The sequence below is a fragment of the Gavialis gangeticus genome, unplaced genomic scaffold (genome assembly GCF_001723915.1).
Source record: "Gavialis gangeticus isolate Ggan-Ray unplaced genomic scaffold, GavGan_comp1, whole genome shotgun sequence".
NCBI classification, from domain to species: domain Eukaryota; kingdom Metazoa; phylum Chordata; order Crocodylia; family Gavialidae; genus Gavialis; species Gavialis gangeticus.
Window position 1 is genome coordinate 106282728 of NW_017729022.1, and position 25448 is coordinate 106308175.

At 42.6% G+C, this 25448-nt stretch overlaps 1 protein-coding gene across 1 annotated transcript in view; it reads left to right on the forward strand.

The window, feature by feature from the left end:
• Positions 1 to 56: 56 nt before the first annotated feature.
• The window catches only part of LOC109296514 (RIB43A-like with coiled-coils protein 2), a 111645-nt gene continuing 86253 nt past the window's right edge, over positions 57 to 25448 (forward strand). Inside the window, exons 1-5 of the mRNA XM_019515928.1 lie at positions 57 to 515; positions 1169 to 1287; positions 5340 to 5567; positions 13001 to 13167; positions 14999 to 15112. Of these exons, the coding sequence (XP_019371473.1) occupies positions 179 to 515; positions 1169 to 1287; positions 5340 to 5567; positions 13001 to 13167; positions 14999 to 15080 (933 nt within the window). The 5' untranslated portion in view covers positions 57 to 178 and the 3' untranslated portion in view covers positions 15081 to 15112. The remainder of the gene's footprint in view (positions 516 to 1168; positions 1288 to 5339; positions 5568 to 13000; positions 13168 to 14998; positions 15113 to 25448) is intronic.

Here is a 25448-nt window from a genome sequence, read left to right on the forward strand (position 1 = left end):
GTCATATTTGGATGCTACTATCAGCTTTAGAAAACATCAGCATTGTCCTTACATTACTGGACTGTAATCATATATAAAAGTTTATTATTGTCTTTTGCAAAGTCAGACTCTTCTTACATGACTTTATATTTTGATACTGAAATCTTCACTTTTAAAATGTATATATTTAGCTGGTGAGATGAAGCAAAATGACAAGATCACCTGTATATTAGACAAACGACAGAGGAAAGACATCAGAAACCTAAATAAAGCTCTTGCAGAGTTTCAACAAAATTTTCAGAAGCCAGAAACTCGGCGTGAATTTGACTTATCTGATCCACAAGGCCTAAAGAAAGATACTCCTGCTCGCCTTTCTGACAGTGACCCTCGATGTACTGTGTCTGGCTTGCAGATGTTTCTAGGAGAAGATTTAAACCAAGCTCAGCGGTCAGATTTTCAAAAGGAGCAGTCAAGAGAGTGGCTTCTGCAGCAACAGAGAGATTGGGAAAATGCATTAGCAGATAAAAAATTTGCAGGTAACAAATGTGAAAAATTGGATATTTTTGGGGGAGTGGTTGGGGTTTTTTTTGTGTTTTGTTCCCTTCTCTCACCAAATTCTAAAGGTGGTAACTGACAAAATTATAGAAGAGTCCTTTATATCAGTCTGTGGTACAGAAATACCTCAATGTATTTCACAAAATGAGTGGGGGTTTTAACTTGTCATAGGCAGTAACATTTAGAGATTGATAGAAAGTAATTTTGATTTAATGTGTCAATTAAAAAACTACTTGAATTTAGGATGATCTTGATTTCTGAACTTGTCTTCAAGTGATGGATTAACTAGTTTTGAAGAAGTTGGTATACTATAAAGGTTTGAGAATTGATATAGCGAAGTCAAGCTAACTTGACCAGTGTTTGAACAGAAAAACTGTAGTCTGATTTATTCATTAACTTCTGACCTGAAACAAACATATTTTCTTTGCAGTTTAAATATTAATATTACAAATGTTTTTATTTTCTTATAACTCATTACAAATTTGAAGATGACAAATCGGATAAGGAGTTGGAAACTGATGCTTTAATTAACTTTCAGTCTGAGATATTCACTCCACATTAATAGACTATTTAAATTAGTATTTACATACGGCATATCATGTTCATGCATATCTTATACTTAAATCAAATTCAGAGGATCTCTATGACAAGAACAGGGTTGAACTTGATCAAAAGGCCATGGAACTGCAGAAAATAAATGAAGAAACCAGACGAGCTGTTTGTGCAGCTACAAAGGATTTTAACCGAATCCAGGTGAATTGATTTTGTTTATAAAGTGGAGGGAAAATAAGACCAACAATAATTTTGAGGAGTATTATGATGAATCCATTATGGCAGAAGGGCTTGTCAGCAGTCAAATTCCAAATTTATTTGAACAATCAGAATATATAGATTTATTTATTTACTTATTTTTCTTTAAAGATAGTCTCCTGGATTTTTAGCTTGCCCTGCACAGGACAGTCAGAACACTCCAAGCTCTGTTACATATTCGGTTTCTAAAGGCAGACTACGAGTGGGGGCTGCAGCCACGAATTCACTGTATCCCCTTCCCAGCACAGCCCTGCCCCACCAGGAAGAGCTTGGTGCAGCCCCAGCCCACCCTGTACAGATCTGGGGGCACATGTCCCCCCACATGCCCTCCTGGACAAGTGGTGGGAGCCAGCAGACCAAAGGCTCCCGGACAAGTGGAGCGTGGCAGCAGAAGCTGCTCCCCCACCTCCCTGCATCTTCCGGACAAGCTGCTGTTCCATCCTGCACCGGCTCTGCCACAGCTGGGCAGCCCCAGCCACAAGCCTCCCTCCCTGCAGCAGCCTTGATCTGCCTGCCCGTGCCCCTTCCCTTTCTTCCCCCCCTCCCACCCCCTGACTTAACAGCTGGAGGTAGCTCTTCACACTGCCAGGCTGGTATCGGAAATCAGATCGGTATTGGCCAACATGCCTCCTTAAAAATCAGCTATCAGTATTGGCTGCAAAAATCTCTATTGGTGCACTCCTAGTTCTGGGCCCTGGCATATTCAGTGCACACGTACCACCCTGATGGGAACTGCTGACTAAAAGCTTCCAGTTTTAAATCATTGGCTGACTATACACATGCTCAGGGAGGGAAGGGGGTGTGTGTTTTAATTAAGAGTGGTTCCCAGAGAGCCTTTCTAATTAAAGTGCCTTATCTTAACGTCTGTTAACCCTCATGCATTTGAAAATGGCCGCAGAATGCTTCATGCAACAAGGTTTAGCCAAAGTGCTGTCACAGCCCTTTAAAAATGTACAGGGCTCAATAAACATGACAATGAGGTGATGCTAGAGGATTTTAATTAGAATGTGGAGTCTGCTCCAGTGCATTCTAATTAAAACATGAACAAGCATGTGTACAGGTAGCCAATTGTGTGCATTCATGGTCCTAATGTGAAATAGATGTGTGCAGTTGTTTTACATGTAAATAAGTATTTCTTCCAGTATTTCTTGAGAAATAGAGCCAAATTGCTCTAGGCCCTTTGAAGCATTCCTTCAGCCCTGTGCTTGAGAGCACTTGGCTTTCTCAGCGGATTCAAAATGCTTTTTTAAATGAGGCAGTGCCTTCAGCATGGGAAGTTCTGGCCTCAAAGCTGTTACTCCCCACATCTCTTATTATATTGTATGTAGTAACTTATACAGCTGTAACAGGATGAAGCAACATAAACAAAGTGTCACAAAGCAGGCTAAAATATACAGGAAATAATGTATCCTTCAGCCAGTTTTGTTTCCTAAGCTATACTGATATATCATTTTTATTGGGCACTTGACTTTTGATGGAGAGTGCAACAGACTTTAGTCTGAGAACAAGATATTTCTTTTATAAGCCCATAAATTGCTGTTAATGGATACATACATACATACATACATACATACATGGAGTTGCACATAGTTGGAGTTTTCTTTCAGTGAGGTTCCCTTGGAGGTTCAGAAAACTTTAGGACTTCCCCTGTTGCTAAGGATATTTGAATGTTAAAAATGTGAGACATGCTTAGGAGATTTAATTGTTGTTCTTGGAGCAAATACCAGATCTCAGCAAGATTAGCTTTTTGAAAAACATGGTTTCTTTAACCTTGTATAATTCTTTCTAACAATAACTGTCCATCCAAAGTGTCCATTCTCTAAATCATGGTGTATTTTTATGGCAGCTCCTAAATTAAAAATACTTGGGGCCAGATGCTAAGAGTACCTAGGTGTCTAAAACAGAGCTTAGGTTGAATTTATGTATTTAAATCCAAGTGAGTAATTCACAAAGGCTCCCCCTTTCTTCCACTCTCTCCCCTGCAACTTCTTATTTATTAGAGAAGTTGCAGAGACATAAGTTTGTGCCCTTAAAATTACATAGCGAACCAACATTCTTTTGCTGTGTGTACCCAGAACTGTCAACATCTTTGCTGTCCTGCACATTTAGGTGCTACTTCTTATGAATTCATAGATTTCATGTCTCTAAAACTGTGACCTCTGAGATGCCCAATCCAGTAGGCATGCTCAAAACATGCCTAACACACAGATTGCTGATTTTAGCAGAAACTAGCCATATTCACTTCCATGCAAAGCATAGCAGGAGGAGAATGTGGTAGTAGGAACCTTCCACCTAATTACCCTAGTTAGAGCACTCAGCCAGGAAATGGGAAATCTGGGTACAGTTCCCTCTTCCAGAGGGATTCAAATATACATCTCCCAGGAGAACATTCTAACCAACAGGCTAAAGTTAAGGCTGGGAGAAGGCCATTCTCTACTCGTTTGACTTAATTTTAGTTGGGGGTGGAAAACATAGGCCTGACAACATGCTGTCCTTACTGCTTTTATACATGGAACTAGCATGGACACTTTACATCATATCAGGCAAAAAGTCCACCATTTGCATCATCTTGAACAGTCTAACTTGGGGTTATAGACCCCAATACAGACCAAAGAGAATGGTCAGGAATGGGAGTGGATAATTCATAGGCCTGTCACTCCATTTAACTCAAGTTTACTTATCCGTGTCACAGCAGAAATCTTATCCTATTTTCTTTCCCACCTAAGAGTAAATCATTTAAAGTTAAAGATTGGGGTGGAGGCAGAACATGGCTGGTGGAGGAGGAAGGGAGAGTGCAGCCAGAGTGATGGGCAGAGTGAAAGCAGCAGCCAGGCAGGAGCCTGAGAACTGCAATTTAACCCCTGTGGGCTTCATGCAGTCTGTAAAGCCAGTTGGACAGCCCTGTTGTAAGCAATAGCCAACAGCCAAAAAAATTGAGGCTGGTATTTTGTTGTGTAGTTAAGTGAAGTGTTTGTTTATCCAATATAATGATGTAAATATTGTTTTAAAAAATTACCCATTTAACCTCTAGTTAATTTTATCAATTAAATCTTTAACCAATAATGCATATCTAGCCCTGGCCAGGAAGTGTGGAGCCCTAGGCCAGTGCCCTGTGGTGGGGGAGGGGCTGCAGCCACCACCCAGTGCAGTATGGGGAGCTGGGTGCCACACACACACCTGCTCAGACACAACTGCTTCTGGGAACCACTCCCTAGGGCCTTTGAGAGGCAGGGGAGGTGAGGAGGCAGTAAAAAGCCCTGCCAGCCAACACCATGGGCAGCACAACAGGCAAGGGGCTTTCCCAGCTCACTGCAGCCACCGGCACACTGGGAAGGATGAAGCAGACTAACTACGGGTACTAGTTCCCCTCACCCTTCCCATTCCCCTTACACACTTTGTCGCTTCTCCATCCCTCCCTCCTCCCCTTCTGCTTTCCACTTCTTGGTTGGGCACCAAGCAGCTTCCCTTTTCATCCCCTTCCCTGCCAGACTGCTCTCTACCCAGCACTAAATGATAACTAGTAAACTATAACCAGTTATCACTGGACTTATCAGTTAAACAATTAATTTACATCCCTAATCAAATATTCATATAAATAGAGTTTCTTGTATTAATTTGAGATTGTAAAGTTTTTGGTCTGGTTTCTGGTATGTGATAGCTGAGTAAATTGTTATGCTTGATGGATGTTTTGTCAAACTAAAATTGGAGCTGATGTATTTAAATACAAGTGGAAATAATTTTGATAATTCTGGCATATGTTTTCAAGCACGCAGGTATTTCCCCAAATGTCTTTGATTTATGCCATCACAGCATTCAAGGGATACGTTTATATTTTGTATAAGTCTGAGTCAAGAACATAATGCACTTGGTCACATGTAGGTTGGAAATAAGATTGTTTAACACCTATCCAGTGTATTAATTCCTTGATTCCTGTACTGAATTAGTGTTTGCTTTAAAATAAATGGTTTCAACTTTCACCTTTTTCCTCCTATTAGGCTGCAGATTTAGCAGAAAGAAAAAAAATAGAAAAGCATCAGGAAGAAGGTGATAATATGGCTGAAATTTCCAACCTCCTTCGAGGAGACTTGCTTTCTGAAAATCCAGAACAAGCAACCAGTTCCTTTGGGCCACACCGTGTGTTTACAGATCGATGGAAAGGAATGAACCAGGATCAGTTGATGGCAATACGTTACACTCAACAGCAGCAAGTTCTGGAGAAACTGGTATCCAAGCTTGCTTGTGTATCTGAATTGTTAAAAGGAATAGTATAAGCAGAGGCAGTAGCACACACTGTTGGGGTTGCTCAGGCCATTACGGTATAAAATGCTCTTTATGACATAACCAATGTTTCGTACGTTTTTGGCTGAAGCTTTTCATGTAGCGTGCCTGAATCTGGCTGAACATTATTGGAATTTTTTAGCCTGGATTAGGAGAAAAGTTGGTTATTTGGCAATGAAAAAAAAATCTATCAAACTTTACTTTTGAGAGAGTTTTTGTTCCCAGTTTTTTGGAGCAAGAGCATGGAATTTGGCAGGAATTTGCTTTTTGCTATTCCCATAAATGTCCACTCAGATTTGGCCAAGATATAAACCTTTGAAAAATCTCAGTCTCCACTTGCTCATTAGAGACTTGTTGGAGTTTTAACAGGAAGCATCTCTGAAGAATTCATTCTGATGTGCTTCACCTGCTCAGGGTCAGACTGATCATCACATTTGGGGATCAAGAAGGGTTTTACCCCATGGTCAGACTGAGATGGACTATGAGGGTTTTTGTCATCCTCTGTCATGGAGAGATGTGGTCCTCTTTCTTACATCTCGAGTATATTTTAACAAACTATGTCCAGTAGCAGGACATTGAAAGTGCCCTCCCCACCACCCCTGTCTCTCCCCAACACTGCACCTGTGGCAAGTTAAAGGGTCTTTTGGACATTTCAGGTATTATGTCTGGTAGTTGTATGCCAAAGCTGTTAATTAAGTTTTTAAGACCAGATTAGACAAACAGTTGTCTAGGATAGCTTGCCTGAGGAGGTCTAGTCCAGTCCCTGTTGAAGTCCCTTCTGCCCCTGCTTTTCTATGATTCTATAACTATTCGATGATTCTGTTGTCTTTCAGTTCCTATATATGACTGGACTGCACATATCCCATCCTCAGGGGCCAACTGAGCATATGTTAACTGAGGGGTGGCCAGCCTCTGGCATGGTTGCTACAAGTGGCATAGGCAGGCTGTGTGTGTGGCACTCAGCAGATCAGGGAGGGAGAAGGGAACACAACAGAAGACAGGGAAGGGAGCACAAGGCTGGGAGGCAAAAGCAAAGCAATGTGCCAGGCAGAAGAAGGGATCAGAATAGCACTTGGGGAGGATGCAGGGCTGGCACAAAGGGTTGGCTTCCACTGTTCTAGCCCATAATTACAGGGTTAAAATGGAACTTCCGTTTGTAGAGAAAGCTCCCAGCTCCTCCAGGTTTGCCTAGAGTCAGGCATCTCAAGTAATAACTTGTTTACCTGTACTCTGATTAAGTCCTATGCTGTTGTATAGGCAGCATGAAGACAGAAGTTACTGGATTCAAATGTAGAGGGGTCAAGAGATCAATAGTGAGGCTACAAAAGGAGTAGTTAGGAAAAAGAAACCCTATGACGTAGGGGTTGGAAAGGAAATCTGTAAACTAGGAACTGAGAAAGAAAGGTGAAAACAAGAGCCACATAAAGACCAAGATTCAAAGACTTTGGGGCTGAGAGTTGGGTTGGAAAGCTGAAACTGGGATTTGGTGAGGGAGATAATAGTGGGGGCTGAGGTCCGATGAGTAGCATGGAGGAAGGGAAACCAAGAATTTCTGGGCAAGAAAACTGGGACTAGAGTGGTATAAAATCTTTACTGCTATAATTTGTGGATGGTGTAATAAATAATGAGGAAGACTGGTGACTCTTAATAAATAATATGAATCACAATCCCAAAAATGCATAGTTCATATCTGGTTATTCCTACAATGCAGGAGTCTGTTTAAAAAAAAACAAACCCCAAAACAGTAACTCTGAGAAGGGCTTTTGCAGGCTGTGGGGGGAGAGGGAGATCATTGTAATTGAGTTGTTGGTGTTGTGCTGAAGCAATCAGGGCTTGTGGACAGAGGTGATATCTTTTATTAGACCAACAAGATTTTTGCAAAAAAAATTCTTTAGTTGCAGGCTTTCGGGAACAAATACTCTTCATCAGGCATCAGAGAAAAGATTGTAAAAGTTCTCCTGGGTAGAAACAAAAGTTCATATTTCATAGGATTTCACAGAGGAGTCAATAAATGGAAAAACCCTTTGGGCAGCAGTTCTTAGCTGGTAAGGAGTCTCAGCTCTTCTGTGAGGCTATGATGATACAAATACCTTAGGCAAAGGCAGGAGCAGATCTCAGGTTTCAGGTGGTCAAAGTTGTTTCCTGCTTGGGAAGATATGAAGATTTCAGTTAAAAAAAATCAGCTAAAATTTGATATGGTGCTGTGTTGAGATTTTTTCAGTACTATGGCCAATAAAGAGCTAATGCAGAGATTGGATTAGAAGGAACGTGGATGGCTGGGAGCTAATGGAAGAAAGAGGAAGGAATGATGTGGTAGAAGAGAGATCAGACAGTCAACTGGAAACAGTGAAATAAATCTGGTTCAGCCACAAGATGGAGATGAAAGGCCTAAAGCAAGCAGCCAAATGAGTGGTACAGAGCTGGTCTATAGAACCTGACCTCAGCAAGCACCATGGGAAGCACAGCCCAGGACCTGGCCTCAGCTAGCCCCATAAGTTTCACAGCCCAGGACCCAACCCTGCCAAGTCCTGCATGCTGCACATATCCTGGGCATTGTGTGCAGGGCTGGTCTGGTGCAGCATGTGGGTCAATAGGACAGTACCCAGGGATGAATTGTGGGCCTCCACAGGCCTTCAAGCCATATGTTTCACAACCCTGACCTAAAGTGACAAGAATGGAACAAAGAGCTGGGGCTGAGGAAGAGATGGAACGGGACAATTTGGAGGGGTGGGACAGAAGGGGAGGGGAAAAGTGTATTGTGACAATGCTACTTCCCAGAGCCTCAAATGGATTCGTGAGCTTCCCCGCCCTCTCCTGTGAGCACATACTTCTCAATAAATTTCACAGGCGTCTCTTCCCTCTCTACCACCAATCCCCTTAGAGGATGACAACATACTGTTACTAATATTTCCTGTTACTCGGGTTGCAAAGGTCTGTCAGGTGGAATTAAATTAAGATCCTCTGCTGATGATTTGTGTGTTGTTGCATGAGGACATTTTTATGTTTTTCAGTTTGCTTTTTCAAAAACCTGAGACTGCACAAAAATTGAAGGCTGCAAAGTAAAGCATTCAGAAATGCCAAAATTAATTGCCTTTATAACTTTAATTAAGTCCCTTGTCTGTATGTTATAATATTTAATTAATCTTTAATTAAATGATCACATAATATTCAGTGCATAGTTGCTGTTAACTTCAGTTGCAGCTGTGAGTGCTCAGCCCTTCCTAAATGATGTCCAGGTCTCAAAAAAGGCATGCAGGAAATGAGTAATGCATGATCAGTGATCACTTATGAAATGTTTACAAGTGACTTTTCTACAAGTTGCACAGGAACTCTGGCAGAAGCAAAGGTAGTACAGTAAAATTTCTATTTTCCAGCATCCCTGGAGTAAGAGGGTTGCCAGTTACGTAAAATCTCCAGTTATCTGAAATAACTGGCAGAGTTTTCAGGTAACATGGAGTTGAGAGCAGGGGGCAGGGAGGTTGGCGGCGGCTGCAAGCAGAGCAGCAGCAGCTCAGGGTGGTGGGTGGTGGCCACGTGCAAAACTCCAGTTAATGGAGTATTCCGGTTGGTTAAGTACCAGATAGCAGAGGTTTTACTGTATCTGGGTCTCCACGGCAATCCTGAAAAACAACAATATCTTTTCTTTTCTCTTCCTAAAATGACCTCTCTCTCATTCAGTGCTTTTGCAAAATACAAAACAGGGAGCCTACAGACAACTGTCTTTATTTCAACCTGAGCTTGGTACAACATCCCAGGAACCTCATGTCTCAGTTAAAGGCCAACAACTGTCAATGGTCAACAAGTTTGCCTATCTAGGCAGCACACTCTTCCGTGCTGTCCATGTCGGCAATGAAGTCAACGCGAGGCTAGGAAAAGCCAGTGTGGCCTTTAGCAGATTCTGTAAGTCAGTCTGGGAGGAGAGGCATTGGAATGTTGACAAAATTGAAGGTTTACAAAATCATCGTTCTTCCTACCCTCCTTTATGCCTGCAAAACCTGGACTGTCTACCAGCATCCTGCCAAGAAACTAAACCACTTCCAACTGTGCTGCCTGTGAAAGATGCTAAAGATCAAGTGTCAGGACAAGATTCCAGACACAGGTGCTCAGAAGATCAGTTCTTCCCGATATCCACACCCTGCTGAAATCAGCAGAGCTAAAACGGGCCAGCCACCTTTCAAGAATTCCCAACGCTCACCTGCTGAACAAAATCTACAGCGAAGTGTCAAATAGAGTATGCTTTTGTGGCACACCAAAGAAGTGGTACAAGGACACCCTAAAGATCTCCCAAAAGATTTTCAGCATTGACACAGAGTCGGAGCAAATCACTTGTGACCGTCCATCTTGGAGGTCATTGGTCCAGAGTGGAAGCACTGGCCTTTGAGCAGCGGCACACGGCAGAGGCAGTGAGAAATATGTGGCCAGGAAAACAAGGATTTCTCATCCAGTCCTTGTCGCTCGCCTGCCCCTGCTGCAGTAGTTTGTTCAGGGCAAAGACTGGGCAAAGTCACCTGTGTAGCCACACAACCTAGCTTCCACCCCACTCCTCTTTCTTCTTTCTCCTTTTTTTTTCTCCCTTTCTCTTTTCTCCTTCCTTTTTTCTTTCCCACTTCCTGTCTCTCTTCTCCCTCTCTCGCTGGATGTGGTCATTTTTGCTTGCAAATGACAAACAACACAGCCCTGTTACAAAGACATGCTGATAAGGTAGTACAACCCATCTGAATAAAACATATAGTAATGCCCATTGAGCACAGTCCCGCTCAGCACTAATGCTTTTTCAAGTTATGGTGAACCACTATGCTGCATACATTTCAGCTTCCTATTTATTCCTACAGCTGAGCTGCACCTTTCTTTCCCATTTTCAATGAGTCCTTTTCCTTCACCAGCCTTAAATTAAACTGGTTAAACATCACCAAATGGGGCCTCAAACAGTTCACCCAGAATCCCTCTGTCACCTCCTCTCTCAACCTATTGCATATGATTAGTGTGGCCCTGCACGCCATAGGGTGGAGGTGGACCAGGTTGCCCTGAGCCTCATATACATGAATTTTTCAGGATCCCAGGACTCATGACAAGAATACCCAGTTCCAGTCATGGAGGAGGGGGTGTAATTTGCATACAGATCTTTTTGGTTGGGGCTGTATCTAAGATACACATGTTGAGCTGTGGGGTCACCATAGCTTGAAATGCCTTTCACTCTGGTGGAACCCAGCCCAATGAGCTATATGGTAAATCATGAACTTTTTAGCTTTCGACTAATATAATGTATGGTTTGTACGATATTTAAGTAGGTGCCAAAGTGTGTTTAAAAGAGTACCTGTGCTAAATTTACAGCAGTTTCAAAAAAGGTAAAATGCATCAATTCTAGATGAACTAAATTTGTAGGTACTATATGCGAATTACTACAGCTATGTTTAGTTTCAGGATGAGTGCTTTCAAATTTGCTTCTCACTTTTATGTGCTCGGGGAAAGCAGGGTTTGACAGTAAGGAGTGGAGAAAGAGGCAAAGTTAGGGAGAGGCAGAGTGGCTACCTGATTTCCCCCCCCGATTTATTTTCCCTGCTGTTTCAGTGGGTGTAGGAAAAATTCAGGGCAAACCTCTGATAATTAGATTTTATACCAGGGAGTTTCGGCGGATGGGTGGGGAGAAGCAGCAGCGGTAGCGAGTGGTGGGGAGGGCATGAGGGCCCGCACCCAGAGTGGGGTGGCAGGAGCATGGGGCCCACAACGGGGCCAGGGTCAGTAGGGGCCAGTGCCTAGAGCAGGGTGGCAGAAACACCAGTGCCCAGGCTGGCAAGTGGGGCTGGAGAAGCTGGTAGGCATGCAAGGGAGGTGGGGAGAGGCAGCAGCAGTGAGAAGTGGCGAGTGAAGGCGTGGGCATGAGCGCGGGACCTGGGGCCAGGACTGGCGAGAACCCAGAGCAGGGCAAGGCAGTAGGAGCACAGGCCCAGGCTGGCACGTGGGGCTGGAGTGCTGGCAGGCGGGCGGGGGAGTGGAGAGAGGTGGTGGTGGGATGGGCAATTAATTTCTGTTTACGTTCACTTCTATGGGGAAATGGGTTTTGCTTCTTAATGCTCAGTTTTTCTGGAACCAATTAAGAGCACTAAGCGGGGGGTTGGCTGTAATTAAAGACTACATAAAAGCCTACAGACCAAGATAGTGTGCAACTTCTCAACTTTAATGTTCTTTTAGCATTGTAGCATGTATAATTTTGCAGTCTGATCTGTCAATGAGTCAAGTGTGTTAGGGTCTAAAGGAGTTCCAACCAGTGTGGTAGCGTTCATTTAAATGGGTTAAGTAGTATGACAAGTAATTTTTCATCTTTATTTTAACCTTTTAACAGTTTACTGGTTCCAAGCAAACATGTTAAGCTTTTTTCACAGAGACACCCACAGCAGACTGGCTTATCCACACAGTATAGAGCTAAATCTTTTGAATCTTTACAAAAGGTGGTATCAAAGCAATGAAAAAGAGGGACAATATGGACTCTTATACACGTGCAGGAAACCTTCTTCAATGCACTGTAATTCCAGCATGTCAGAGCAGATTCAATTCATTGAGTCTGCTGGAGCATAGAAATTAATGTGCTCCAGCAGCATCCAGCATCATGTGTGTCAGCGCTGAAAAATGGCAGTGGGGTGCTTTAAACTAAAGCTCATTCAAGTTTTAGTTCAAAGCTCCCCACTGCCATTTTTCAGCATGGGGATGCTGATGCACGTGACGTTCCAGGCGCTTTTAATTAGCATGGCTCTTGGAGCTGCACTAATTAAAGCGCTCCCCCGTGCCTCCCAGAGCACATGTATAAACTCTGCATGATTGCAAGTGATAATGGAAAAACTTGTAAGTAGTAGGATATTTGGCAAAGAAGGAAAATTTTGAGTCAGAAATTACAGGAAGATTACAGGTAGTAAGCCTGATTCAGTCTATGCTCTACCTGATGCAGCTAACAGTAATACACAGTGTTTTCTCCACTTTGGAAGGAGATAGCTGCCCAGCAAAGCTTCAAATATATATAGGACTAGCTAAGAAAAGGACATGAACTTTGTGGCCCACTTCCACCAGTTCAATTTTTTACCTCCCCGGAAAGCATCCTTTGGTTGATCACAGAGAACTGACTATTAAGAGATGTCATCCAATGGGTATCACTGGACAGGAAAAGTGGTACCACCACCATATGTTTTCCCCCATGGTTGAATTTCATGCAGGAAGTGTTAGCTATTGCATAGGGAGGAGAATGCAGTTTGTACTATCTGTGTGGGTTATTTAAGTCTCTCAGAAATAAACAAATTAATTACATGAATGAATTTGCTCATTAGTCTTTATTTTAACAGCGTGTTTTCTTTGACCAAAGAGAATTCAAACGTTACTGTTATTCATACAGAGACTACAGGAGGAAGAACTCCAAAGAAATGCTGAGTACGACAGGCAACGTGTACAAGCTGCCAGAGCACAACTTCTTTTTGAGCGGCAACAGCAGCGACTGAATCGAGAACATCGCAGAGCTCTGGATAACGCCAATGCACAGCTGTCCCAAGAGCAACAATCAAGGTGAGTGCACAAAGCGGGTTTTGTTCTGGGCTCCTCCAGTCACGCAGGTAAAGGTGTGATGGTATCTGATGCGCGATTCATACAGTTGCACTTCTTGCCATGCCACATGTATGCAGGAGGCATGATTGTGGGATCCCACAGCTGTCATCATGCCTTATTTCTGGTTCATAGAGCCCAGTATCATGATCCCAGGCTCCTCTTGCACTGACAAGTAGCAGGCTCCCATGGCTGGGATCCTCCTCATCTGATGGGGCTCACCATGTACTCCCACTGCTGGGAGCCCCATCAGCCAATCTAGGCTTCCAGCCATGGCCACATGTTCAATTAATGGCATCATAGGAACCAGCCATAAAGTTATTTCAGATTTTTTGTGGAATAACTTTGTGGTTTATTCCTTGGTTTATGATGCCATTAATTGCTTTAACACATAAACAGGTTACAATTTAAGCTGTGATTAATTGGTTAATTCTGCTTTAAGTGTAATGTGTAGCAGGTGCCTCTGTACTGCAACTCTTTCCCATTGACACAACAGCTCAACTAATATAGTCTGCTCTACTTAATCTGTGTCACTGGTTTAAGAAATCACAACAGTTTAGACCAAGTGTCTGGATTTTGCAGTAGCAAACCAAAGAGAATTTTTTAAATAGTAGTGGGATATGCTTATTCTTAAATCACACACTTTGTACAGTGGCTCAAATATCAGTGGTATTCTGCCTGGGAGCAAAATGGGAAGCATTATGTTCAGTGTTACAAACAGCAGTATCAGGATAAAAAAAGTGGGCAACAGAAGGTTGAAAAGGATCATAAATACAATAAAATGTGTGGTAATAAGAATACTTGTCCATCTGATAAGTTCAGTCTCCTGGAATTAGAAAGGATCAGAATTTTTTTTAAGTGAAACTGCCAGTTTATAAATCAGGATAAGGCCCAATGGCTTTAGTAGACCTCTATGAGCACATGCTTTAATGCTGCGTAATTACTGAGCATTTAGTTTAGTACCTGTAATAACAGGTACTAACTAAATGCACAGTAACTGGCGCTGTAGCACAGTAGCACTGGCACATGCCTTTTAAGTGACGCTAATGTGTAGTAAATGAATTCTACTGCGTATTAGTGCAATAGCATGGCTTTTGCCATAACACACTAATGCACAGTAGAATTAGTCTACTGTGCATTTAGCGTCTTGTGTAGACGTAGAGATAGTTAGCCTATTATTTTGAAGTCAGGCAGAAGGCAGGGTAGATTTGCACCTTAGAGACTAAATCACTTATACAGCCTAAGCTTTTGTGATTTAATTACAAATCTACCCCACCTTTAATAGACCTCTGCCAAAAAGATCTAACTAGTGTTTCAATAATCAAGGGAAAGGTCTGCAGATGGTCTGCCCTGAAGATGAAGAAAAAAAAAAAAAAAGGCCCTAAAAAAGAGCTTGTTTAAAAGAAAATCAGAATAAGCCAATGTGGCTACCAATCTTCAACTCTTGATTTCTTCCAGTACATGTTTTGGTTTTGTTTGACATAGTTTCCTAGTTTAAAATTAACATTCTAGAATTTTGAGGCTCAGGTAATGCTGATTTCTCCACACTGGCATTACAAGATTTGCAAACATTTTTAGAAAAATAAGAATTATTATGTAATCTTGAGACAATTCATATGCATTGGAGACCATTTTTAATACGGCTATTTTTTTTATTCTTAATACTACTAAATTTAACACACAAAGGTGTTCAATATATCTATACGATATTCTACTTCAGGTTATTTCTATGATATCAAACATTTGGAAAGTTAAAAATATATATACTAACTGAATCTATTTGATTTATTACTAGGAGAATTTATCTTCAGGAAGAAGTATATTCAAATTTTCCAACAGGACAGTATTTCACACAGTTTAATACAACAAGCCGATGACATTTGAGAGACACACACTCCCTGAAATACTGGTATATCTAAGCTTTATAGAAATAATAAATTTTCATTAACTTACCATGCTGTTGCTTTTTTATTGTATTTTCAAACTTTCCAATAAAAATGTTTCTGCATTAAAATGAATCCATTTTTCTGATAATAGCTTATTTGAAATCAAAGGCCCCATGATTGGCATTTTTATATGTAATGAAAGAGAAGTACAGAGATTACTGCAGTTATTTTTTATAATCATTTTGTAGGGAAAAAAAAATAAGTACAGATAACTCTGACCTGGTGATTTAAGTGCTAATCTGGAGTAGATTTTAGGTCAAATTTATTCCTAGTATGTGCCCATTCAGATCAATCAATTTTTTATGCAACTCCCTCCCAGTGAAGAATATGACCCTTAGTAGATTGATTAGATATTATTTAGAGGATTTTTTAAATTGAATTTCAGCTCCTTTGACTACTCACTCTTTCTTCAGTATAGTATACATGTTTGCTAATCTCTTCCTTTTAAAGGTTACAGAAACACAGAAGGAGTGCAGCATGACTGTCAACTTGAAGCACACCAAAATCTGATTTTCATTTATACTTTAAGAGAGTGGTGCTCTACTGCCAGTCTGTAGGCTAGATCCAGCCTGTGCAGCCGTGGCATTGAGTTTCCTATGGGTCTGGAAATTTAGCAGCAGGGGAGCAGTGGCAATTAACACTGCTACTGCTCCCCCACTACCAAATCGCCATGCCCCACAAGCCATGTGATATTGCCCTTTGCACAGGATGGGGTCATAGGCACGATCTGGCACAGGGCCCCATATGTTGGATCAGGCCTGTGAACTGACCCCACATCTCTTGTCCAGGGGGCACCATTGCTCTAAGAGGCCATACTCTGCTTTAAAATATAGGAGAATGAATAGGATGAATATTTGATTTTGATTTAAACAAAGAAAATGGAATAGTCCTACAAATTTATGCATTTTATGTAGAGATAAATATTTGAAACATATGTATATGTGAAAGAATATAAAGCATTGTCATAGTATTTTGAACTGCTTTCAGTTGTTGAAAAGTGAAAGTTTGGGGAAAAATACAATTAAAATTACTTGATATGCTGTGGTAGCAATTCTGCATGCCAGTCCAACAATGTGTTTGACCCTAGATTAGAACTGCTTGATTTCAGAGCAGTTGGGGATTGCACACCACACAGGTCGCAGGCACTAGGCTACACACTGCACCAGCTGCATGTCTTTGGGGCTGCATTGGCTTCTGTGGACTGCTGCCACCTTCAGCTTCTCCCCCGTGTGAGCAGCGTGATTCCTCCACCACTACTACTACTTGCGCACTCCTGCTGTCGGCACCCCACAAGCAGTGGGAGCCTCCTCCATCCTTCCCCCCTGCCCCAGTTGGGCAAGCCCCCTCACTGCCACCACCAGATGGGCAATTCCTCTTCCCCTCCTTTCCCCTCTCCTCTGCTGCCAGGCAAGCAGGCCAAGCCGCCTTCTTCCGCCACCTGTTGTGCAAGCCCCCCATCACCATCACTGTGTGAGTCATTGCAGCTGGAGCAATGGGGGCAGCAGCAGCCGGGCGGAAGATTGAGGCCTGCCTGAGAACTTGGGGGTCAAAAATGGCCCATGGGTTGCTAGTTGGACAGCCCTGACCTCAATGACAATCTCTGAGGTCTTGTCTACACTAGAAGGGGAACAGTGGGTGTGTCTACACTATACTCTAAATGCACAGTACACTAATTCTACTGCTCATTAGCATCACAAAGTGTGAGCTGGTGCTACTGTGCAATAGCTCCTGCTGCAGTGCATTAAGATAGTACCCACTATTACAGGTGCTAAACTTAATGTGCCATAATTACAACACATTAAGGAATGTTATGACATGCCCATTGTTGGTCAGAGCTATTTTTAAATACAGCTTTCTCAGAAACACTAATAAAGTGTCGCAGTGGATAATATAGCCAAGGTGTAACAATGTTATAAATTAATTTAGAACCGAATTTGATCCAGAAAAAAAGATCTTATTCAAAATTGTTTGGGAACTGTGGGCACACCCACATAAGTATTTGACTGTACAGTTGTTACTGCACAGCCATTTAGTATTTGCAGTCCCAGTGCCTCATGGGTTGTTTCCAACCTTAGTGTGTAGTACTGACGGCATCAAGGTTCGGGCCTGTTGATGCTATGTCTGTCATTATGGTGACATAACACTTCATGTAGACTTGCCCTGTATGTTGTAAGGAGACCAGAGAACTTTTAGCTATGAGTGTGATTACAGTTGGTGGACTATGAATCTAAATACAGGGACAAAGCTTACCAAGGCCTAGAAAACAAGCTGCAACTAGGAAAATCAGTGAACAAAGAGCAGTAAATGGATAGAATTTAATGGGAAAGGTCCTCTTTAAGGTTAAGGACAAGAAAATGATAATTGCTACTTGGGCAGCAGTTGAGGTGATCCAATAAATTGCAGAGATGACTAACATGCAGAAGCTGCAAGATGTTATGTTATCCTGAATACCTGATGGAAGACGCATATATGCAAGATTTGTCACCTGATAGGGTTTATAGAGATCTGAAGATTAATTGTGAAGCTGGAGATGATAGTGAAGTCCAGGTTGATTTCAGGACTTGACAGATGAGGTGGAATAGACACCTCAAGAATTGCAGCAGCCTATGACACAAGAGGTCCAGGAAGGCTTTCAGGTTGGTGAAGAAAGGTAACCAAGGAAGCACTTGATTTTGGAGCAAGAACAAGGAAGTGGAATGGTTTATGAAAAGGAAATGGAATTGAGGACCCAGTTTATCCCCTTAAAGAAAAACAGCTAGATATAAGGAATAAGGTAACAAGACAAAAAGAGGAGGAGCAGCTAGCTTCACAAGGAAAGAGGAATAAATGAGGGAAAGAACTCAGAGCCAGGCATTAAGGGGAAACAAGGATGATTCTGAGAGAGAACAGATAGTAAGGTGGTCTGCAGGCATCAACACTAGGAGGTATCTCCATTTGTCAAGATCAGTCATCGGAGCAGACATAGAGAATAGAGTGTGTTTTCTGTCATGGAAATGGGCATCAGGAATGAGAAATGGACAAAGAGAAATGGGTATGAGGCTAAAAAAGGATCCTGATGAGTGAGCTGAGAATTCACTGACTATCTTTCACATCAGGACATGTGATAGATTCTTGCTAGACTGAACTGAGGATATAACTCCTTCAATCTTAGGAAGACATGTAATAATAACGGTGGTTCAAATAATCATTAGTGAAATCCCTAGAGAAGTATGGCAAAGGCATGACAAAAGTTATGAAGGTCAAAGGAAGACTGAAGGACTGGTGTTATAAGGAAGGTCTGGGGATGTTTGACTTCTGAAGGGCATTTACAGAAAGAATAATTTTCTGTACAGTTGCAGACCTGGGATACTAGCCTTCTAGATCAGGGCAGATACAAATTTAAAAAATGATGGTAAAAGACTGAGAGAAACTATACCTAGTTTTAGTATGAATGTAATATGAATGTAGATCAGACATTGTACCATTCAAAGAAGCTGCAGCACCCTGGTTGAGAACCACTGTGGTATTCCACCTGATGTCAGCCAGCTTGAAATCAGCCTTATCCTGAGAAAAAAACAATGAGAGAGCATGCAGAACAGATTTATTACACGAACAAATTAAAATGTAAGAAAAAAGATCTGGTACCTTTAGAAACAAAATATGAAAAAAACTGAAATTCCTTATTCTGCTGTAACACAAATAGCATCCTCATGCATTCTCTAGGTGTTCACAGGACACATCCACATCACATCTGTGGTATTTGGAAGAAAAATTATAGCTTGTTCTAGGGACCTTCAGCTTTCCACTGAGACTTGGAGCATCTTGTCCTTTGGTTGTCTGCTGTTCTGAAAGGCCTTGTCCTTCCCCCTTTCTCACTTTTCCGCCCCCCAGATTGTACTATACATCCCTCCATATCTCTTCCTTATTCTTTCAATTCAAATGAGACACAGCCATTCATCTCTGTATGAGATTTTCTTCCCTTTGATACCTTCCTTTTCAATGGCTCTACCAACTGGAATGCAACTAGCTATTGTTGTTTTAAATTTTCAGCTCCTTCCTGTCTATTAATGAGAAGGCCATAACTCTTCTGACGGAGAGTAGCCATTATCTAGAGAGCATCAGCTTTGTCACCTGATCTGGCTATAAAAAAGAGGTAGCTGAATTGACTCAGAAGGGTCAATAAATCTATTATTTATGCATGTGGAAAAAAACATTCTCCAAACTGAATCATAACATTTATGAGCAACTGTGACAACGTTCACAAAAACTAACAAGCTAGTCCCAAGAAGTCTCCAGTAAAACATACTGCTGAGATTTCCCAAGGTGCACTGCTTACAATGTAGACCAGAGATCCCAGAGCAAAAGAAAGTCATGGCAAGACAGAAAGGGTGTCTCCCAAGGGTCATAGGAAGGATCTTATAGCATCATTGAAAATTTTTGTTTGGAGGGGACCTGAGGAGGTCCAACCCCCTGCTCTGAGCAGGACCATCCCCAACTAGATCATTCCAGCCAAGGCTTTATTTAGCCAGGTCTTAAAAACCTACAAGTATGGAGATTCAACAACTTCTCTGGGCAACCTGTTCCAGTATTTTACTACCCTCCTAGTGAAAAAGTTATTCCTAATATCTAACCTAAACTTCCCTTACTGCAACTTGAGACTATTGCTTCTGTCATCTGCCACCACTGAGAGCAGTCCAGCTCCATCCTCTGTGGAGCCACCCTACAGGTAGTGGAAGGCTACTGTTAAATCCCTTCAGTCTTCTCTTCTCCAGACTAAATAAGCCCAGTTCTCTCAGCCTGTCTTTAGAAGCCCCCTAACTATTTTGGTTGCCCTCCCCTTCACTCTCGCCAATTTGTCTGCATCCTTTCTGTAGTGAGAGGCCCAAAACTAGGCACGGTACTCCAGATGTGGCTTCACTAGTGCCAAACAGTGAAGAATAATCACTCCCCTTGATTTACTGGTAGTGCTTCTACTAATGTAGCCCAGTATGCCATTAGCTTTCTTGGCAACCAGGACACACTATTGGCTCATATTCAGCTTAGTGTCCACTGTAACCCCCAGGTCTTTTTCAGCAGAGCTGCTGCTTAGCCAGTCGGTCCCCAGCATATAGCAGTCCATGGGATTGTTCCGTCCTCAGTGCAGGACTTTGCATTTGTCCTTATTGAACCTCATGCGATTTCTTTCAGCCCAATCCTCCAACTTGTTGAGGTCTCTAAATCCTAGCCTTACCCTCCAGTGTATTTACTACTCCCCTCAGCTTGGTGTCATCCACAAACTTGGTGAGGGTGCACTCCATCCCATCTTCCAGGTCATTGATGAAGATACTGAACAACACCATCCCCAGGACCCTGGGGCACATCACTTGATACCATGTGCCAAGTGTACATAATGCTATTGGCTACTGACATGATGATCCAGCCAGTTTTCTATCTATTGTACAGCTCATTCATCGAACCCATACTTCCTTAGCTTGCTTGTGAGAATGTTGTGGGAGATGGTATCAAAAGCCTTGCTAAAGTCAAGGTATATGACATCCACTGCTCTTCCTGTATCTGGTTAGGTATCTACCCGAGTGTGAGTGAGTAAAAGGGATTTTTGTGGGCCATTCACAGTACACAGTGCCAATTTCATGGCCTTTTCGTGGGGAGCCTGCTCCTAGATATGGTATAGATTTGGTGGCTAAGTGTCAGTGGAGAAGATCTCATTTACTCACTTCTAGGTTAAAGACAGACATTCAAAAATCTGAGGCAGAATTGATCTAATCTATGCATAGTCTACGCAGCATGGGCAACTGGTGCCATCTTACGGGGGGCACGTGCCCCCAGTGACCAATTAGTGACTGGGGGAGAGCCCCCTGAGCTAATCTCTCTGACCGGGGTTGGGGAGGAGGTATCCCCATGGCCGATAGTGCCAACCAGGAAGCAGCCACAGCACTCCTGGAAGTGGCTGCAGTGCTTCGTCTGGCACTCCCCGGTCAGTGCTCACAGTGGGGGTGCTCCCTCCTGTCCCTCCGCTCATTGTCTAAGCGGGGAGTGTGGCCTGTCAGGGGGTACACCAGCGCTTTCAGGGAATGCTTGCAGTCCTTATGAGTCACCACTACTATGCAGGTTCCCTAAACTACATAGACTGGATTGGGAGCAAACAGAACTCAGACAGATGCTTGCCTTGGCTAAGGCCAGAAGGTGAAGGGTGCTCCTGCACGCCTCCCAGCATGCTGGAGATTGCCAAAGGCAGTTGAATGCAGCCAAGTGGCTGTGCCATCCCTGATTGGCTGTCAGGCACATGCCTAACTCCACTGACCTGCCATCAAGTAGCTGGTAGCTGTAGGCAGCCAGCGGATGGAGGTTGCTTGCTCTCGCTTAGTGGCATGGGGATCCCTGGGCTTTGTCTGCAGCAGGAGGTGCGTGGGTCCACTCCAGGCAGGACAGAGGCAGGGGGAAGTGGGGCTTATGAGTTGCTGGAAGGAAGCAGTGCCAGTGGATCATCTTGCAGGTCGGCAGGGTACAGAGCATCCCTCCCCTGTCCCAATGCCTGGGACCCAGCACTGGAGTGGCTCTGGAAAAGGCTCACAGGATTCTATCCCCTCCCCTCCATTTGTAAAGCAGTCTGTGTGCCCCAAACTTCTGTTTTATTATGGGTATAGACTGGTTTCCAACCACGTAAACTGGAATTAGTGTAATGTCCGCACCTGGCCCTGCCACAATTAAACAGACAGAGCACAGTAATTCCTTGGTTTAATGGGAGAAATAACAGAAGACCACTCATAACAGCAGTGCCATTAGGATGAATCCCTTTCTTTTACCCCAGGGTTTGTCTCCTTTGGTGAAATTCTGGCCCAATTTTGACCAACAGTAATTCAGTGAAGCTTTATGTGTGCCAATATTTGACTGGGTAGGTGGCATTCTATTTATGTCCTATTTGGTATTCTATGTGGCATTCTATTTATGTCTATTTATTATTATCAAAGCTATATGATTCCTGCATAAAGAACTACCAGATAAATTAAGGCCATTGTCTTGCAAACTAATCAGATTTTAATGTATTAAGTTAACATACTGACAAGTGGATTTAGGACCAGTGTTTTTTTAAGCAAGTAAAACATAGTTAATGGGTATTCATGATAACTCTCCAAACTAAAGCATAAACATTACCACAGTTATTTGGCTGTGTTAAGCAAAAGCAAGCACTGACACCATCTGTTATTAATGTTGAAGTAATTTCTGATAACTGCTGTTATAAACAGTAAGGGAAGCAAGCTCATTCAGAGGATGGAAATCAATGATGGAATACAGAAAAATATGCTCTGTGTATAAATACTTCTATTTAATGTATCATTTTTCCTATAATTGCTATGCCACATGTTCTCAGCATAGACATTTACTACCAATATATTTCTTTTTACAGTGCTTCTGTATAACCATTATGTTACAATCAGAAAAGACAAAAACCACTGCTACAATGTTAGACTATGGAATTAGCACAATCTAATTAGTATATAATATGTATCTAAATGTATACAGTTCATTTAGCCTTAACTTTTTTTAAAAAAACACTGGCTGTGTTAAATAGGCAATAATTTGATTGAAATCCAGCATGGCAGAGAGATTTATTTTTTAGGGCCAAAGGTACATAGGGAATGCCATACTAATTTTAAAAAAGTCAGTTAAGGAATGGAAAAGCCTAAACCTTTCAGCAGCATGCTGCCTTCCCTATATTAAGTCAAACATTTTGTTAGAGCTTTTATTGAAATTACCTTGTATTGAGTAGCTAATTTAACAGTGTTCATAGAGATGCTAGTAAATGATTAAATGCATCTGATAGACATCGATTAGCATCTTGTTCTTTCTTTGTTCTAGTAGTCTTGGTGCAGGCACTGACTTATTGATTGGTGAGAAGTATATTACTTTTTGATGGGTTTCGTGATATCTTATTAGACAACCGAGTAGCTGGAAAAACGTTCTTTGCAAGCTTTGAGGCGCAATCACCCTTCTTCAGACATAGGGAGTCTCTGCTATTCTGAGACTCCATGGAAGGCAACCAAAAGCTTGTAAAGAACTTCTTTCCAGCTACTCAGTTGGTCTAATAAAAGATACCACATCTACTGAAAGAATATTACTCTTGGTATTATTTGACTCTGAAAGTGTTAGGATCACAGGGACTTGAACCTGGAGCAGCTGAACCTATAGACAGTGACCAAGTCTTTAGCACCACAAAGGAGCTGGTCCAATATTAGCTGTAGCCCAGCCTGGTCCCTCCCATGAGGGCATTGACAAGGAATCAGATGACCAGAGGGAACCAACAGGAAATATGAGCCCCTGAATATAAAACCCCTCCTACTTCCTGTGGTCATTGTCCCAACAAGATCACTTCTTGGTTCTCTGCCCAGTTCCAGCCTTGCTCCTGTCTGCTGTTGCCTTATCTCAGCCTCAATCTAGTCCCTACCCCTTCTCCTGCCCCTGCCTTGTTTGGACCTCCTGGCTCTGATTTACTTTCCACCCTAACCACAATACCACCTCAATCCATGGCTTGATGACTGGACCACAACAGATACCTGATGTGACCCCAACCTGCCTACAGTAATTTGCTGAGCCACCAGTTGATCCTGACAGTAAGTCTGTGATTCCAAATGTTTCTACAGAAGAAATTAGCCAACTGACTGGCACAGAAGTTTTGATCCTGGGTTCTGTTTCAGCTAATATAATTTCCATTGCATAAAGCAAATATTAGCAGAGGTAAAAGACCACACAAAAGGTGAGCAAACATGCTTTTTGATTAAAAGCTGAAAAATATAATGGTAGCCTTTAAACCAGCCACTCTCCTACCCTCCCCCTCCAAAACTGGAGACTGTGGGGTATTGGAGTTCTAGGGACCTCTATTGCACTATGTGAAACAGAACGGCTGTCACACATGGCACTAGACAACCTCACTCTCTGGTGAAGTTGCTCTTTCAAACAGCTAACAGTTTGTGGCAAATTCACTCTAATTTTTTTTTCTGCCACAAACTGAATGCCTGTGCACTCACTTTGTGAATCAGGAATAGGGCATGCCTTCCAACACAAACAAAATGCTTGTCCACTGCATAAGTTTCCTTAGCAGCTGATAGCTCTCTTTTGACTGCTTTGCATGTCAGGCCTTAAATATTTCTGTAGGACTTTCACAGATAATTTGCATTTATTCAACAGATGATCTGCAGATGAGCTCACTTCCTTTTCTTCTAGAACAGGGCAGTCCAACTGGTGCTCCACAGACTGCATGCAGCCTGTGATAAGTTAACACAGAACCAGCAGGACCCCATCTGGCCACTGCTCTGCCACAGCTGGCCCCTATCTGGTAGCTGTCAGGGCAGTGGTTAGGGTCTTTGGGCTCCCCTTTCCTTCCCCCATCTTTTGGTTCTCACCCTGGGCAGGGTGGCACAATGTGAAGGGGGCCAGGCTGCCTGTGCAGCATGCAGAGCCAGGAGGCAGGCAGGGGTGCTGCACATGCCGTAGGGGGAATCCAGGCTACCCAAGTGGGAAGGTATAAAGCCTGGATGGCACATGTGGCTGGGAAGGGATGGCTGCCCATGCACCAAAGGGATTGCTGGGCTGTATGTATTGCTCAGGAGGGAGGGTGGCCCCAGGTCTGTGGCTCAAGCTATGTGCAGCCTCTGGCTGCTCAGGAGTTGGGTAACCCTATTCTAGAACTCGCACTAGAAAGATTGGGTAGAATTGCATTGCACAAACAGTTTTGTTTGATCCTTACTAATTTGATGTTAGTCACTTTCACTGGAACTTAATAGCTTTAGATTTCTAATAGAAAAAAGACCAATATCTTCTTACCCTAATACAAAAAAATCAAGTGTGGTGAAAACTGATTTCATTAGTATTCCCTCTAAAGTTATCAAAATACTGCAGCTGAAAGAGAAATGACAGGATAAGCAATTCACTGAGTTACAGTATGATGGGAGTAAACAATAGAATCCTTCTGTACCACAAAAAAATTTGGAGAGACTCACCCTATGCTCTTTTTACTCTCCCCATCTCTCAGCAGCCGTGATGAGTAGGGCTGTGCAAAGCTTTGGGTGCTGAGTCGATTCGGAGGAGATTCAGTGGCCGAATCTTCAAATCCGAATCAAATCGGGGACAGTAAAAAGGTCCAAATCGAATTGAAGCTCTCTGAATCTATTTGGAAAAAATTCAGAGAGCTTTGATGATTTGGGCATTCCAGGGAGCTGGAGCTGGACTTGGAGCTGGTAAGTAGGGGGATTTATTAGCAGCCTTCAAGTATCTGAAGGGGGGTTCGAAAGAGGATGGAGTTTGCCTGTTTTCAGTGGTGGCGGA